Genomic DNA, 12,248 nt, shown 5'->3' with positions numbered 1-12,248 from the left:
AACATATATATACACACACACACACACACACACACACACACACATTTCAGTAGGATCATGTGACTGGAATAAAAATACAGGAATAAATTACATTTTAAAATATATTCAAATAGAAAACAGATATTTTATATCTGTAAAAACACTATAATACTGAGTTATGTATTTTTAAAAATTAAATAAAACAATTCTGTGGTACTAAGAATTTTTTTAATAGGCTTTTCTTTTGTCAAAGATAACTGATTGATTTTGAAATACAGTCTACACATTTTCTTGACAGAGATTCATCATATGCCACCTGCAGCTCACTGACTGGCACATATGTGTAAACAAAGCTTCATTAGTGAAGAACAAAAAAAGGAACTGGAGCGGGAAGATTTTTTTTTTGTAACAAACAAGAGAAAGGATTTCTTAAGCTCTGTCAAGCTCTGACAACCCTCTGATGCACTTCCTCTCACTGTGAAAGAAAGGAAGGAAGCAGCTTGGAAGGAAACCATCAGTCCAGGATGACCTGCTTCCTTGTGGGCATCAAAAAAAAAAAGCCAAATTTTGTCTTCTGACGCCAAGGGTTATATTTAGCTTGTTTGTTTACCTAATACTTAGGAACAATAAGAGATGTGCCCTCCTGCACTTTGATCTACGGATTCATTGAGGTCAAAGCACAAAGTCCCATCAGCCTGTTTATGATCTGGTTGACCCCTGAATACCCATCTGCTTTCCAAAATAGCATCCCAAAGTCTGTCGAAGCTATACCCTTCACTACTCCCCCCATATCGCCTAGTCCAACTGGGGAACATTTTGCCCCATTAGGATCTACACCATCCATCAGCAAGTTAATGCATTGTGCTGAGGTTGTTGCCGTTAAGCCATAATGAGCTTCAAGCTCCATTAGAACAGCCTGCGTCATTCCCTAAAACGAAGTCCTTACACTTGAAGGGTGTCTTAAAGTCCACTTCATGGAACAGCTCCTTTCAATCCACATGAACTGACCGAGATTACATCATGCTATATTCTATGAACTAGCAAGTGAATGTTTCAATTGTGAACTTAAGGTGCGGTGCATTCTGGTTTCAGGGGTCAGTATTCCCCAACTCACACACACATGCTGACCACTCCAGCCCGAAGTACTGGGATTGCTGAATAAAGACTCTGAGGTGACCCGGGATGATTTAAAGGCTCCATCACTCGATGGGAGCAGACATGGAATATCACGTAATCTTTAGGAAATGCAGCTGTACAGAGTTGCATTCGCTAATGAAAACCATACTGACCCTCAAGTGACTCTATTGTCTGCAATGCTTAAATCCAGGCACAAACAACTCATGCATTAGATCCCCAGTGCACCAAAATAGTCCTTTCACAATCAGTTTGTTACGTCTCGAGGCTCAATCTGATGTGAAAGGCTTAATGAGCGAACATGTTTATTTCTAAACAACAGGAACTTTGTGTGATTATAAGATTACTGTGTGATTAATAGCATGCGTATGTGAAGCAGACCGGCCGGTTTGCAATTATTCATGTCTATTGTATGATAATATACTGAGGATTCATACACTGAGCCGCTTCGGCTATTTTCAGCAAAACCCACATAATCTGTAGGAGAATCTTTGTAACCCATTAAAGTGGAAAAACGGTCTTAAATCAAATTAACCAGAAAGGGGGAAAAAGAATAGCATCGCTTATTTTCAGTCTGACAGCCTTTCACCTCAAGTGCCCGACACATTATTTAATTAGTATTGACTGGTGGTGTTGTCTGTGAACGAATCTTTAAAGTGAACGAGTCATTCTTGTTCACTTCCATGCACTGAATCACTTTCGCTCTCTGAACATGTGACTGCTTCTCTGCTTTAAAAACCTGACTATATGTGACCCTGGACCACAAACCCAGTCTTAAGTAGCGGCTATATTTGTAGCAATAGCCAAAAATACATTGTACAGGTCAAAACTTTTTGATTAGTAATATGCATTGCTAAGAACTTCTTTGGACAACTTCAAAGGTGATTTTCTTAATATTTAAAAATGTTTGCACCCTCAGATTTTAGATTTTCAAATAGTTTTATCTCAGCCAAATAGTGTCCTCTCCTAACAAACCATACATCAATGGAAGCTTATTTACTTAGCTTTCAGATTGTGTATAAATCTCAATTTTAAAAAAAATGACCCTTATGACTGGTTTTGTGGCCCAGGTTCACAGCAAACTCACAATATTTGAAAAACTCAATTAAGGCAAATACAGCAACATAATTTTCGTAAGCACCCCCCAAATATTAGATGTGCATCAGACTTCTTGTTCATTCATTTTGTGAGAGATGTTTTGTTCATTCAGTGCCACCCTGAGAATTGGAGAATCGTTTGCTTTATGATTCAATCAAACACTGATTCGTTTTCGAACAAAACACGAATCATGTTCACTGAATGATAACAATGACATCAAATTCACCTGAAATATTGATCTCCTTCGGTGAATTTTAGTTAAAAAAAACACAATTATTGTGAATTATTGTAACCTAAGATAAAATAGAGGGCAAAATCAAATTAACCAGATGTGCAGTGGAAGAATCAATGGGTCTTTTATGTCTGACAAAGCAGCCTGTCACTTTAAGTGCCCGTCTCGTTAGTATCGATTATTTTTCGTAGTTTCTCCAAATCATCACAGACAATACAAACACTTCGAGGGGAAAAATAACACAAACTAAACTGCAAATACATTTCGACTTTTACATACATCGACAGCCGTATAATACAGATCTCGGTCGCCGGCTGAGCCACGTAAAAGGGTGGAGACTATAGCAGGCAAAATGTCATCGCAATGCCTTTCAAAGAATAGTAGGTCAATATTTTGCACTTAAAAGCCTATAGCTAAAAGTCAGTTTTGTCTCACACCACGCAGTGCCACTGCTGTATGTAATGTTACACTGTTTCCGACCCAAAGCCGAGATGACAAGGCAAGTGTAGCTGTGAAAGACGTAAAGTTTGCTTCGTGTTTATGTAATAGACTGCAAAAGCAGTGAAGCCCGTGCATCATAAGCTGATTGGAGACAATTATATACATATATGCATGTTAATTCATACCTATTCTTTTCATATCCTAAGCTACGTATACTAAAAAAGAAACTGTTGCACTGTCAACACTATAAAAGAAAAGCATGATGCATGTGATACTTGTAACAGCAGTCATGCAGCATACTGTAACATTTAGCAGCCAACAGTGCACATAATAAATGATTTAAAAGACTGTCTTCTGACCTGTTGCGTCCTGTCTGAAGGATTCACCATCACCGCCTGCCGAAAACTGTTATCCACATAGGACGCCATGGTTTTCAAAACAATCGCGCACGACAGTAAAGTCAAATAATCCAAAGCGAATCTCACAAGTGGCTTTTTAGTGGTCCAGAAACGTTTTTATATAGCAGCAACTGCAGAGGAGAGCCTGTCCCCAGGCCACAGCCTAAGCCAGGAGCTCTCTTACTGTCCCTCGTCCCAATCCTACAAAACCAGACAGTCTGCTTTTCCTATTCCAGCCGCTGAAGCTTCAACTGGGACTTGACAGGCGATTCTGTGTTAATGGAAGGTTTTTGCAGGCAAGCGGTACGTCTGTGTTTTACGCAGACGAGTGCATTTGTCAGCATTCCGTTTGTCCCCTGTTCGCTATTCCATCTTCTTCAGTTTTCCATTTTAAAACAATGTGCAATCCATGCGCTGGGTGATTGTCCATTTTAAGCCATTTGCAAAGCAGCGGAGTGTCAAAGGCAGCATTTATAAATAGTGTTTTAGCGTCTAAACGCGACGGATGGTCTGCCGTCTGGACTCGCTGTTGTAAGCCACCACCATGGTGACCGACCGCCTCAAGAGGTTTCATGGGCGAGTCCATTCAGCACAATAAAGCGCCCACAGAACAATTTACCCACAACACATAGTGCTTTGTCTCCATCCACTGGCTGAAGACGTTATAGCGATCTTTGAGTTCATTTACGTCTTTGAGTCCAATGATAATCCAGAAATGAAATGCATATTTCTTTTTACTTTAATTTTGTTATTATATGTGTCCCTGGAGTACATTTTTAAAGCTGAATAAATAAGCTTTCCATTGATGTATGGTTTGTTAGAATAGGACAATATTTGGCCGTGATACAACTATCTGAGGGTGCAAAAAATCCAAATATTGAGAAAATGGCATTAAAAATTGTCCAGATTAAATTTTTAGCAATGCATATGACTAATCAAAAACTAAGCTTTGATATATTTACGATAGGATTATAAAATATCTTCATGGAACATGATCTTTACTTAAAATCCTAATGATTTAAAGAAAAAAAATGTCAATTTGACCCATGCAGTGTATTTTTAAGACTGGTTTTGTGGTCCAGGGTCGCATATATCTATAGTTTTATCATGGAAATCCATCTGTTACTTATTCAAAAGAAAGCTTTGTGTTTTCCCACCCGTGGAAATATGTCCACTGATAGATATGATATGATATAAGATAATACTCATAATCTATTCATAATAGAACATTTTCATATTTGCCTTTTACCAAATCTGTCTAAATCTAGACAGTCTGCACTGGTGACGGTTCTAAAATAAATCAACAATTATTTTAGGCACTTACAACTTCACAGATGTTACCAGTGCAATTGTTGTTAGTTCATTGCTGGTTAAAATGGAACAAAAGATGAATCAGTAATGATAAAAATGCACCTTCTTAAACCTTATAATATGACACTTCCATGAAGATGGAAATCAGTTATCTGAGACTCAACTAAAGCCTTATTTTTATATAAACAAAAGCAAACCGGTTTAAAAACATTGTTTGAATATTAAATATTTAATGCTTGCTGATTTGCTTTGAGAAGTAGTTTCCTTCTACAAACAAATACTCTCTTTGCATTTATAAAGCGGTAATGTCAAATCTTACATTACATTTATGCATTAGGCAGATGCTATTATCCAAAGCTACTTACACAAACTGAACAAGATTTTTAATGTTTTTAATAATCCAAAATAAATAAATAAATAAATATATATATATATATATATATATATATATAAATATAAATATATATATATATATATATATATATATATATATATAAAACAGTAATATTATGAAATATTATTGCAATTTAAAGTTGTGATTTTCTATTTGAATACACTTTAAAATGTGTCTGTCACAAAGCTGAATTTTCAGTGTCATTACCCCAATCTTCAGTGTCACACGATCCTTCAGAAATCAGTCTAATATGCTGATTTATTATCAATGTTGGAAACAGTTGTGTTGCTTAATATTGTGATACTTTTTTATGGATTCTTTGAAAAAACACATTTTTTTTCTAACAATATACTCTAGTGTCCAAAATGTTGGGGTCAGTCAATTTATTTTTAAATAAATTAATACTTGTATTCAGCATGGATGTGTTTAATTGACTTTGACACTGTTAGACAAAAGTTTCTATTTGGAATAAATGCTGTTCTTTTTAGCTTTTTATTCATCAAAGAATCCTGAAAAAAGTATCACAGGTTCCAAAAACATATTAAGCAGTGCAACTGTTTCCAACATTGATAATAAATTGACAATAAATCAGCATATTAAAATGACTTCTTAAGGATCATGTGACACTGAAGATTTAAGTAATATTGCTGAAAAATTCAGCTTTTCATATTTTTTTTTCTGTGTTTTTGATCACACAAATGCAACTTTAATGAGCATAAGCGACTTTTACATTTACAAATTTTACTGATCCCAAACTTTTGCAACTGCAGTGCATATTGCATTGCAAGTAGGCCATATACTTTTTATCATCTCATGTAGGCCTATTCCCTGAAAGAATCAAAACCCATGATCCATTTATTTATTTATTTGTAGATTTACACAATAGACTTCAGATATATAGTACTCCTTCAATTATTTATTATTTAATCAATCAGTCTGCTTGTCTGCTTGTTTATTGGTACATAGGCTATTTATTTATTATTATTAGTCTATCAATTTTATGTAAATTGATTTTTGTTTTATTATTGACGTTAAGAAGAACTATACATCAGGCGGATTGTTTTAAATGTATACTCTATGTACTAAATAAAATCCGTGTTGACTGACTTTAGCTTAATAAATAATCCATATAATAGCTATAATACATCCCGACTAAACACTGGTTCCGTGGAGACCAACCGCTCCATGGCAACGGCGCGTGAGCGAGCGAGTGACTGATTGAGTGACCTCCTGCCCAGGGCTTGTTTTACACTCGCTGAGATGCGCTTACTGATATTTCAAAGATCTGGCAACAGTTTTAAGACCAATGTAGTTTGAACAAAGTTAAAATGATGAAGAGAGTACAACAGGACACTACACCTTTTCAAGCAGACAGAGAAACTCAGAGCTCGTCTGGACAGAGAATACTGTTCACAGGTAACGTTAACGTTATTTATGAATGTCTCTAGAAACTTTACGAGTAGGACACTTTATGTAATCATTAGTAAGTTAACTAATGTGAATCAAGTAATCTTTTTGGGTGCCATATCTAGGTCCAGACGGCATTGGAGATTACCGTCCCAAAATAGACTATTTCCCCCGCAGTATTGGAATCGGCCCGTTATCTCCAGATGCCACGAGTGATCTCAGCTACCTCTTCCGGCCTGCACCGCACGCTACCCCGCCGTTACCGAAACACGGCTACGTTGGAGAACTGGGCTGGGGCCTGCAATACACCACCGCACTCAACAGACCAACTCGCATCAACAACAAACAATATGAGGTTGTTATATAGACTATATGTTTAAGTTACTTACGATTTCTTTTTGTTGAAACAATGGTTAGATCAATCAAGTTTGGCACATATTGTCACAAATGGTCAGTGTGTGTTCATTAAACTGTATTGTTATTATTTATTTATTTATTTATTGTAATGCAAACTGTTTTACCGTTTACTGCCCATATTCTTCTTGTTATTTCCGTATGGCGGCTAATGAAGCGGAAGTCTCACCTATAGACCTATTTTCATCTTGAAGAATAATGTGGATAAGGGTTAAAATGTTCAATAGCTTTATTTTTTGTGGCCTAGACAATATGTGTATAGAAACTGAATATTTAAAAATAAACCTACGAGAAATATCGTTGTAAAAAGTGAAACTAACGCTATTTTCCCTTATTATATTTGTAGACATAAATATAAATAAATTCTGCCTTTCAATGTTTTGGGATCAGTAAGATGTTTTACATTTTCCAACTTTTTCTGTAGCAGCAAATCAGAATATTAAAATGATTTCTAAAGGATCATGTGATACTGAAGACAGGAGTAATAATTTCTGAAAAATCATCTTTGCATCACAGGAATAAATTGCATTTTAAACTATATGAAAATAGAAAACAGATGTTTTAAAATTGTAATAATTTTTCATAATTTAACAATATTTTACTGTTTTTTATCAAATAAACAGCATTCCTAAACATTTGAACGGTGGTGTAAATAATTCTGAAATATAGTTGCTGATGTGTATATACAATATGTCTCTTCTAAGATAAGAGTATAACTAGGCCTATATAGTTTATGTATTTGTCTAAAATGCATGTATTTTTTAAAATAAATCTGAATAGACAACTTGTGTCGATGCTGTATGTGTCTGAATTATGAAATACTTTTCCCCCTCTTTTGTGTCAGCTTGACAGATTTCAATCAGCCATGCAGAACAGAGTGACTCACAGCCCATGGTGAGCTACCAGTAACCAGGGAGAGAAGGGTTAGATTACATCCAGCTCCCTCTATTACTCTAGATGGTGATGGGTTTCACTGGCAGGAAATGGGTAGAGTGGATGGAGAGGAAGCTTTTCTCCTATAGTAATCAATAATTCAATGCTTGCACACAGGCAGAATCAGTCCCAGTTTCGGGACAAACAACCAACCTGCGGGAAGCTTGCTTGGAACCACAGTGCACATGATACCTACAGCGAGGACGACAACAAGCAGTTCCCGCTTAACCAGGTGAGATATAAACAAATGATACACACTCCTCACCCTGTATAACCTCACAGCCTGATTGTTATGTTAAGAATAAACTGGCATTCAGTATCTGAATATTGTGTAATCTTGAGTTAGTTAACATTACACTAAACATTCTCTCTTGTTCTTCTCCTTATCTGCAGTAAACACAGTCAACGCATACTGAGAAAGCACAACCGGCATTACTTTTTCACAGATATGGATCAGCTCTGAAATATGACATGAGGACTAAGCTGAATGATTCTTGAACTTTTAGTTTGTGGTCATTAAATGTTTTTTGCTGTATTGTTCATTTCTTGGTTCATTTGCCTACATTGAAAAATAAATTATAATACATTAAATTATTATATTTGTCGCTAGTACCAGAATATTTAGTCCCAAATGAATGCAAATTTTACAAAAAAGTAAATAAACAAAGCAGTTTACTTCATATCTGTGGTTTAAATTGTCAGGAGCTGGTAAAGTCTCAATAATAACAAGACAAATCCTTTGACAAGGGTCACTAGATTCAGACAGTCGATAAGAGCTAGAAAGCAATAATCCTGCAGCTAAAAGAGGTTTATATATGATCCTTTCTCTATCAGTGTTCAATCCCAGTTAATAATAGTGCACACCCCACTCCAGCCATTTCCAGTATCTTGAGAAGAACAGACGTGACCTTGTTCAGCTGCAATTCTCACTTTTTGGGACTTTTTGAGCTCTAAATGATTGCAATTTTCGGGGAAATCTAACCTGGGATTTTACAAATGATTAGGTACAATAGTGTATTATTGTCTTTGAGCCAAAAGTGTCTTTTATAATGAAACTAGAAAAATCTGTGGCAAAAACCATTGATTGCAAAGACCATCGATTGTTCAGTAACACAGCTATTCACCTTATTCTTCAACACGAAAGGAAGCTTATGGGAGAAAATTCCTGTTCATTAGCCGATATTGAGTGTTTTTGTGATGCGCCATCAATTGGCCATACTTGCGGCACTGAACCAAACAAAACGCATATTTGCTAATTATTGCTGCTAAAAATGTTCAATTATTGTCATGTTTTGGGCTGTACTAATCGGTCGGACCGGGGAAAAAATTGGAGTACTATAGACTGCCAAAAGTTATAACAAATCAAAGAGAAGAATGCAAAAAACTTACCAGTAGAGTCCAGCAGGCACATTACAGTTTCCATTAAAACCAATTTAATGTCTGTAGTGTGTTTTGGGACCTATTCCAGTTGGATTTTGTAGTTTTAACAAGCCACCAATAGTGTGTTTTCACAAAACATCAACAGTCGGCCATATTGGCGGGACTGAACGTAAACAATGCCACTAAACCAAACGGAACTCACTAATTTTGATGATTATTGCTGCTGAAAAACGGTCAGTTATTGTCATGTTTTGGGCTGTACTAATCAGTCGGACTGGGGAAAACATTTAAAGTAATTTAGACTCCCAAACATTATAACAAATCAAGGAGAAGAGTGAAACTGTCTGAGAAACAAAAGGCGTTTGTGGTTGGCCAAACTAAACCAGGATTTCCAGGCAGGAATCTTGACAACATTTGTGTTTGTTCTTATAATTTCCAGTCAGGTAGGTGAAATATTAGACTAATATCATTAATCATTAAGCAGGAACGTACGTGTCCTCCTCGTACGTGTCTTTACCACCTATTAACTTTAGTTTGTCAAAATATTGCACTCTTTCCTGCTCACTAAGTCCTTCTCTATATGATTTAGCATCTTCCACACGTTTGTTTTTTCATGGTTTAGACAATATAAATTAGCAGAACAACATATTCAGTGGTACATTGACTGCAAACCATGCTGTTGTTTACATCCGGGTATCGCAAATATGGCCGTTCATATTATCCGGGTAGCTGACCAAATCTTGACATAAGTGCAAACCCTCTAACAACATGCAATATATGGTCAAACTGTTCACAATTAGGATAATACATTAAAATAAAATGGTAAGACATACCAATTTGCAATATCAAGCACAAAACAAGCTATTTCCTATATCAAAAAATAGTTTGCCATACCCATTAAACGTACAGATGGACGCACCCAGTTTTACGAGACAAATAAAGTGGATAAGTAACAATTATAAACTTGACATATCATGCTTCTGACAGGAAATATACGCACAATTATACCTTGTGCTATTTATCTCTAAAAGGGTGACGTATGGAATTACTTCTGCCTGGTTTTGAAGATGTCTTCATAAATATCTGACTGAATAGCTGTATATCGTATATGTGAGGTATATTTTCCAAACAAAGCTTTGCAGCGCCTCAGTATACTAGACTCCAGAGCAGCAGAGGGCGCTACATGCCCACATATGCTTCAGTTACAACTTTACTAGTGCTTTCCTTTCAGAGAATATTCGAGTTACCCGTCCAGTCAGTCTAGGACCCCTTTTCTTATCAAAATCACAGAAAATGTCAAACCCAACTCCTGTAGCCAAGCCTGGAAACGCAGACAAGCCTCGGGTATTCTTTGACGTAGATATCGGTGATGAAAGAGGTCAGGATCTCTTATTTTCCTTTTGAAAGAAGCTGAATGACTGCATGCTCCAGTGTTCTGCCACATGCCTGTAAATGCTCAGAAGAAAGACACAGAAAGAATCAGATGCACTGAAATCAAACTATTTAGAAAGACAGTGTGGATTCTGCTATTTTGCCATTGTATGGCGTTGAGTGTTTGTTGTACTATACACGAATCGTTGTTTTGTCCCCTTCATGTGGATTAAAACATTAATGTCACGTGAATCAAGTTTGAAATCGTTTTAAATAGTTGATCACATTTCGCTTAACATAAGAGATATTACAGGTGTTTCATTTTCACCTTTCTTTAACGAAAATGTTTCAGTAATAAAACAATTTGTCAGTATTATTAAATAACAACAAACATCCAAACTACAAAAATACACTAAATATAAGAAAAGATGAGCTCTGCACATTTATATTCTTTTGATAGTAACCCCTTTGCAAATGAGATTTTAGGTTTTTATTGATGCATGAAGAGCAGACTCAATATGGTCAGATTGGCCAGATTTGATTATATGCTTAGGAATTCAAATAAAATGTATAAATAAATATAACACCAGTCAAAATATGTCATATCAACAACATAACCAGACATAATTGAAGTAATCTGATAATTCATTAATGCTGTTTTTATCTTTTTGCAGTTGGCCGTATAGTGTTTGAGCTCTTCGCTGATGTGGTCCCTAAAACGGCAGAGAATTTCCGTGCTCTTTGTACAGGCGAGAAAGGGATTGGTAAAAGCACTGGAAAACCACTGCACTTCAAGGGTTGTCCATTTCACCGCAGTGAGTATCCTGACCTCCCGTTTCCATGGAGACGCATGTAATGATCTAATGTGCAAGGTTCACACAGTCATGGAAAACCTGGAGAAATCAGGCAATTGTAATTTCTAGGCCTGGAAGATTTATGGAAATTTGTACTATATAATCAGAGCTGGGTAGTAACTGATTACATATAATGTAATCTGGATTACGTGATCAGATTCCAAAGATGAAGTACTTGTAATTAGTTTCTATTACATTTGAAAATACTCGTAACCAGACTACAGTTACTTTTTCATGAATTACATATTATTTACACAAGACAATAGCAATAAATTATTCATAATTTATTGATTCTCCCTAAACTCCCTAAAATTGCCTACTGCTTTTACACATTCAGAAAGTCTTCATTTACACAAAGAATAGCCAAGTCAGGTGGCAACAAAAATCATTTCAGGTTATAAAGTGTTTCAACATTGCATCAACTGTTGATGATCACTTTGTAGGTTAGTCAACCATGTCTTTGAAAGGCTTTTGTCTTTCAGGCACATTCAAATTCACATTATGTCTTATTTACATGTAATGCAGGGATTCCCAATTTTTTTTCTCTTAAACTCTTTCACATAACATTTTTATTTAAAGTATTTTAATAATTATCATAATTATCATTGTGTGCATGTTCACAGTTCTCTGATGTTGATGAATTGTCACATGACATGCAGATAAACAAATAAAATATTTCTTTCTTTAGTAAGTATTTTATTATTTACATTTGTATGATTGAATTATTAGCTTTTCATTAAACTCATGAAACCAATCAATATGGTACAGGATTATCCTATTTAAATATATATGATAAACAAGATAAACAAGGTCAATCTAAAAGTAATCAAAAAAATAGTGTGATTATATTACGTAAATTGTGAAATGTAATGAATTATGTTACAATTTTTGCAATTTAATTT

At 35.6% G+C, this 12,248-nt stretch overlaps 3 protein-coding genes across 7 annotated transcripts in view; 2 read left to right on the top strand and 1 right to left on the bottom strand.

Moving 5' to 3' along the window:
- Positions 1 to 3,812, bottom strand: part of rapgef2b (Rap guanine nucleotide exchange factor 2b) — a 148,598-nt gene extending 144,786 nt beyond the window's left edge. For all 5 annotated transcript variants that reach the window (XM_073820043.1, XM_073820046.1, XM_073820047.1 and 2 more), the window contains exon 1: positions 3,244 to 3,812. In XM_073820043.1, coding sequence (XP_073676144.1) covers positions 3,244 to 3,312 — 69 coding nt within the window. In that variant the 5' untranslated portion in view covers positions 3,313 to 3,812. The remainder of the gene's footprint in view (positions 1 to 3,243) is intronic.
- A 2,503-nt stretch (positions 3,813 to 6,315) lies between these two features.
- LOC141288101 (protein SPMIP2) lies at positions 6,316 to 8,065 on the top strand. The gene is made up of 5 exons (XM_073820213.1): positions 6,316 to 6,403; positions 6,520 to 6,749; positions 7,653 to 7,702; positions 7,859 to 7,973; positions 8,042 to 8,065. The coding sequence occupies exons 1-5, from the start codon at positions 6,316 to 6,318 to the stop codon at positions 8,063 to 8,065; spliced, it is 507 nt and encodes a 168-aa protein (XP_073676314.1).
- A 2,292-nt stretch (positions 8,066 to 10,357) lies between these two features.
- ppid (peptidylprolyl isomerase D) overlaps positions 10,358 to 12,248 on the top strand; it is a 9,427-nt gene continuing 7,536 nt past the window's right edge. Inside the window, exons 1-2 of the mRNA XM_073820003.1 lie at positions 10,358 to 10,499; positions 11,167 to 11,307. Of these exons, the coding sequence (XP_073676104.1) occupies positions 10,415 to 10,499; positions 11,167 to 11,307 (226 nt within the window). The 5' untranslated portion in view covers positions 10,358 to 10,414. The remainder of the gene's footprint in view (positions 10,500 to 11,166; positions 11,308 to 12,248) is intronic.

This window comes from Garra rufa, chromosome 16 (assembly GCF_049309525.1).
Source record: "Garra rufa chromosome 16, GarRuf1.0, whole genome shotgun sequence".
In the NCBI taxonomy this organism is placed as follows: Eukaryota; Metazoa; Chordata; class Actinopteri; order Cypriniformes; family Cyprinidae; genus Garra; species Garra rufa.
This window is presented reverse-complemented; position numbering and strand designations above follow the sequence as displayed.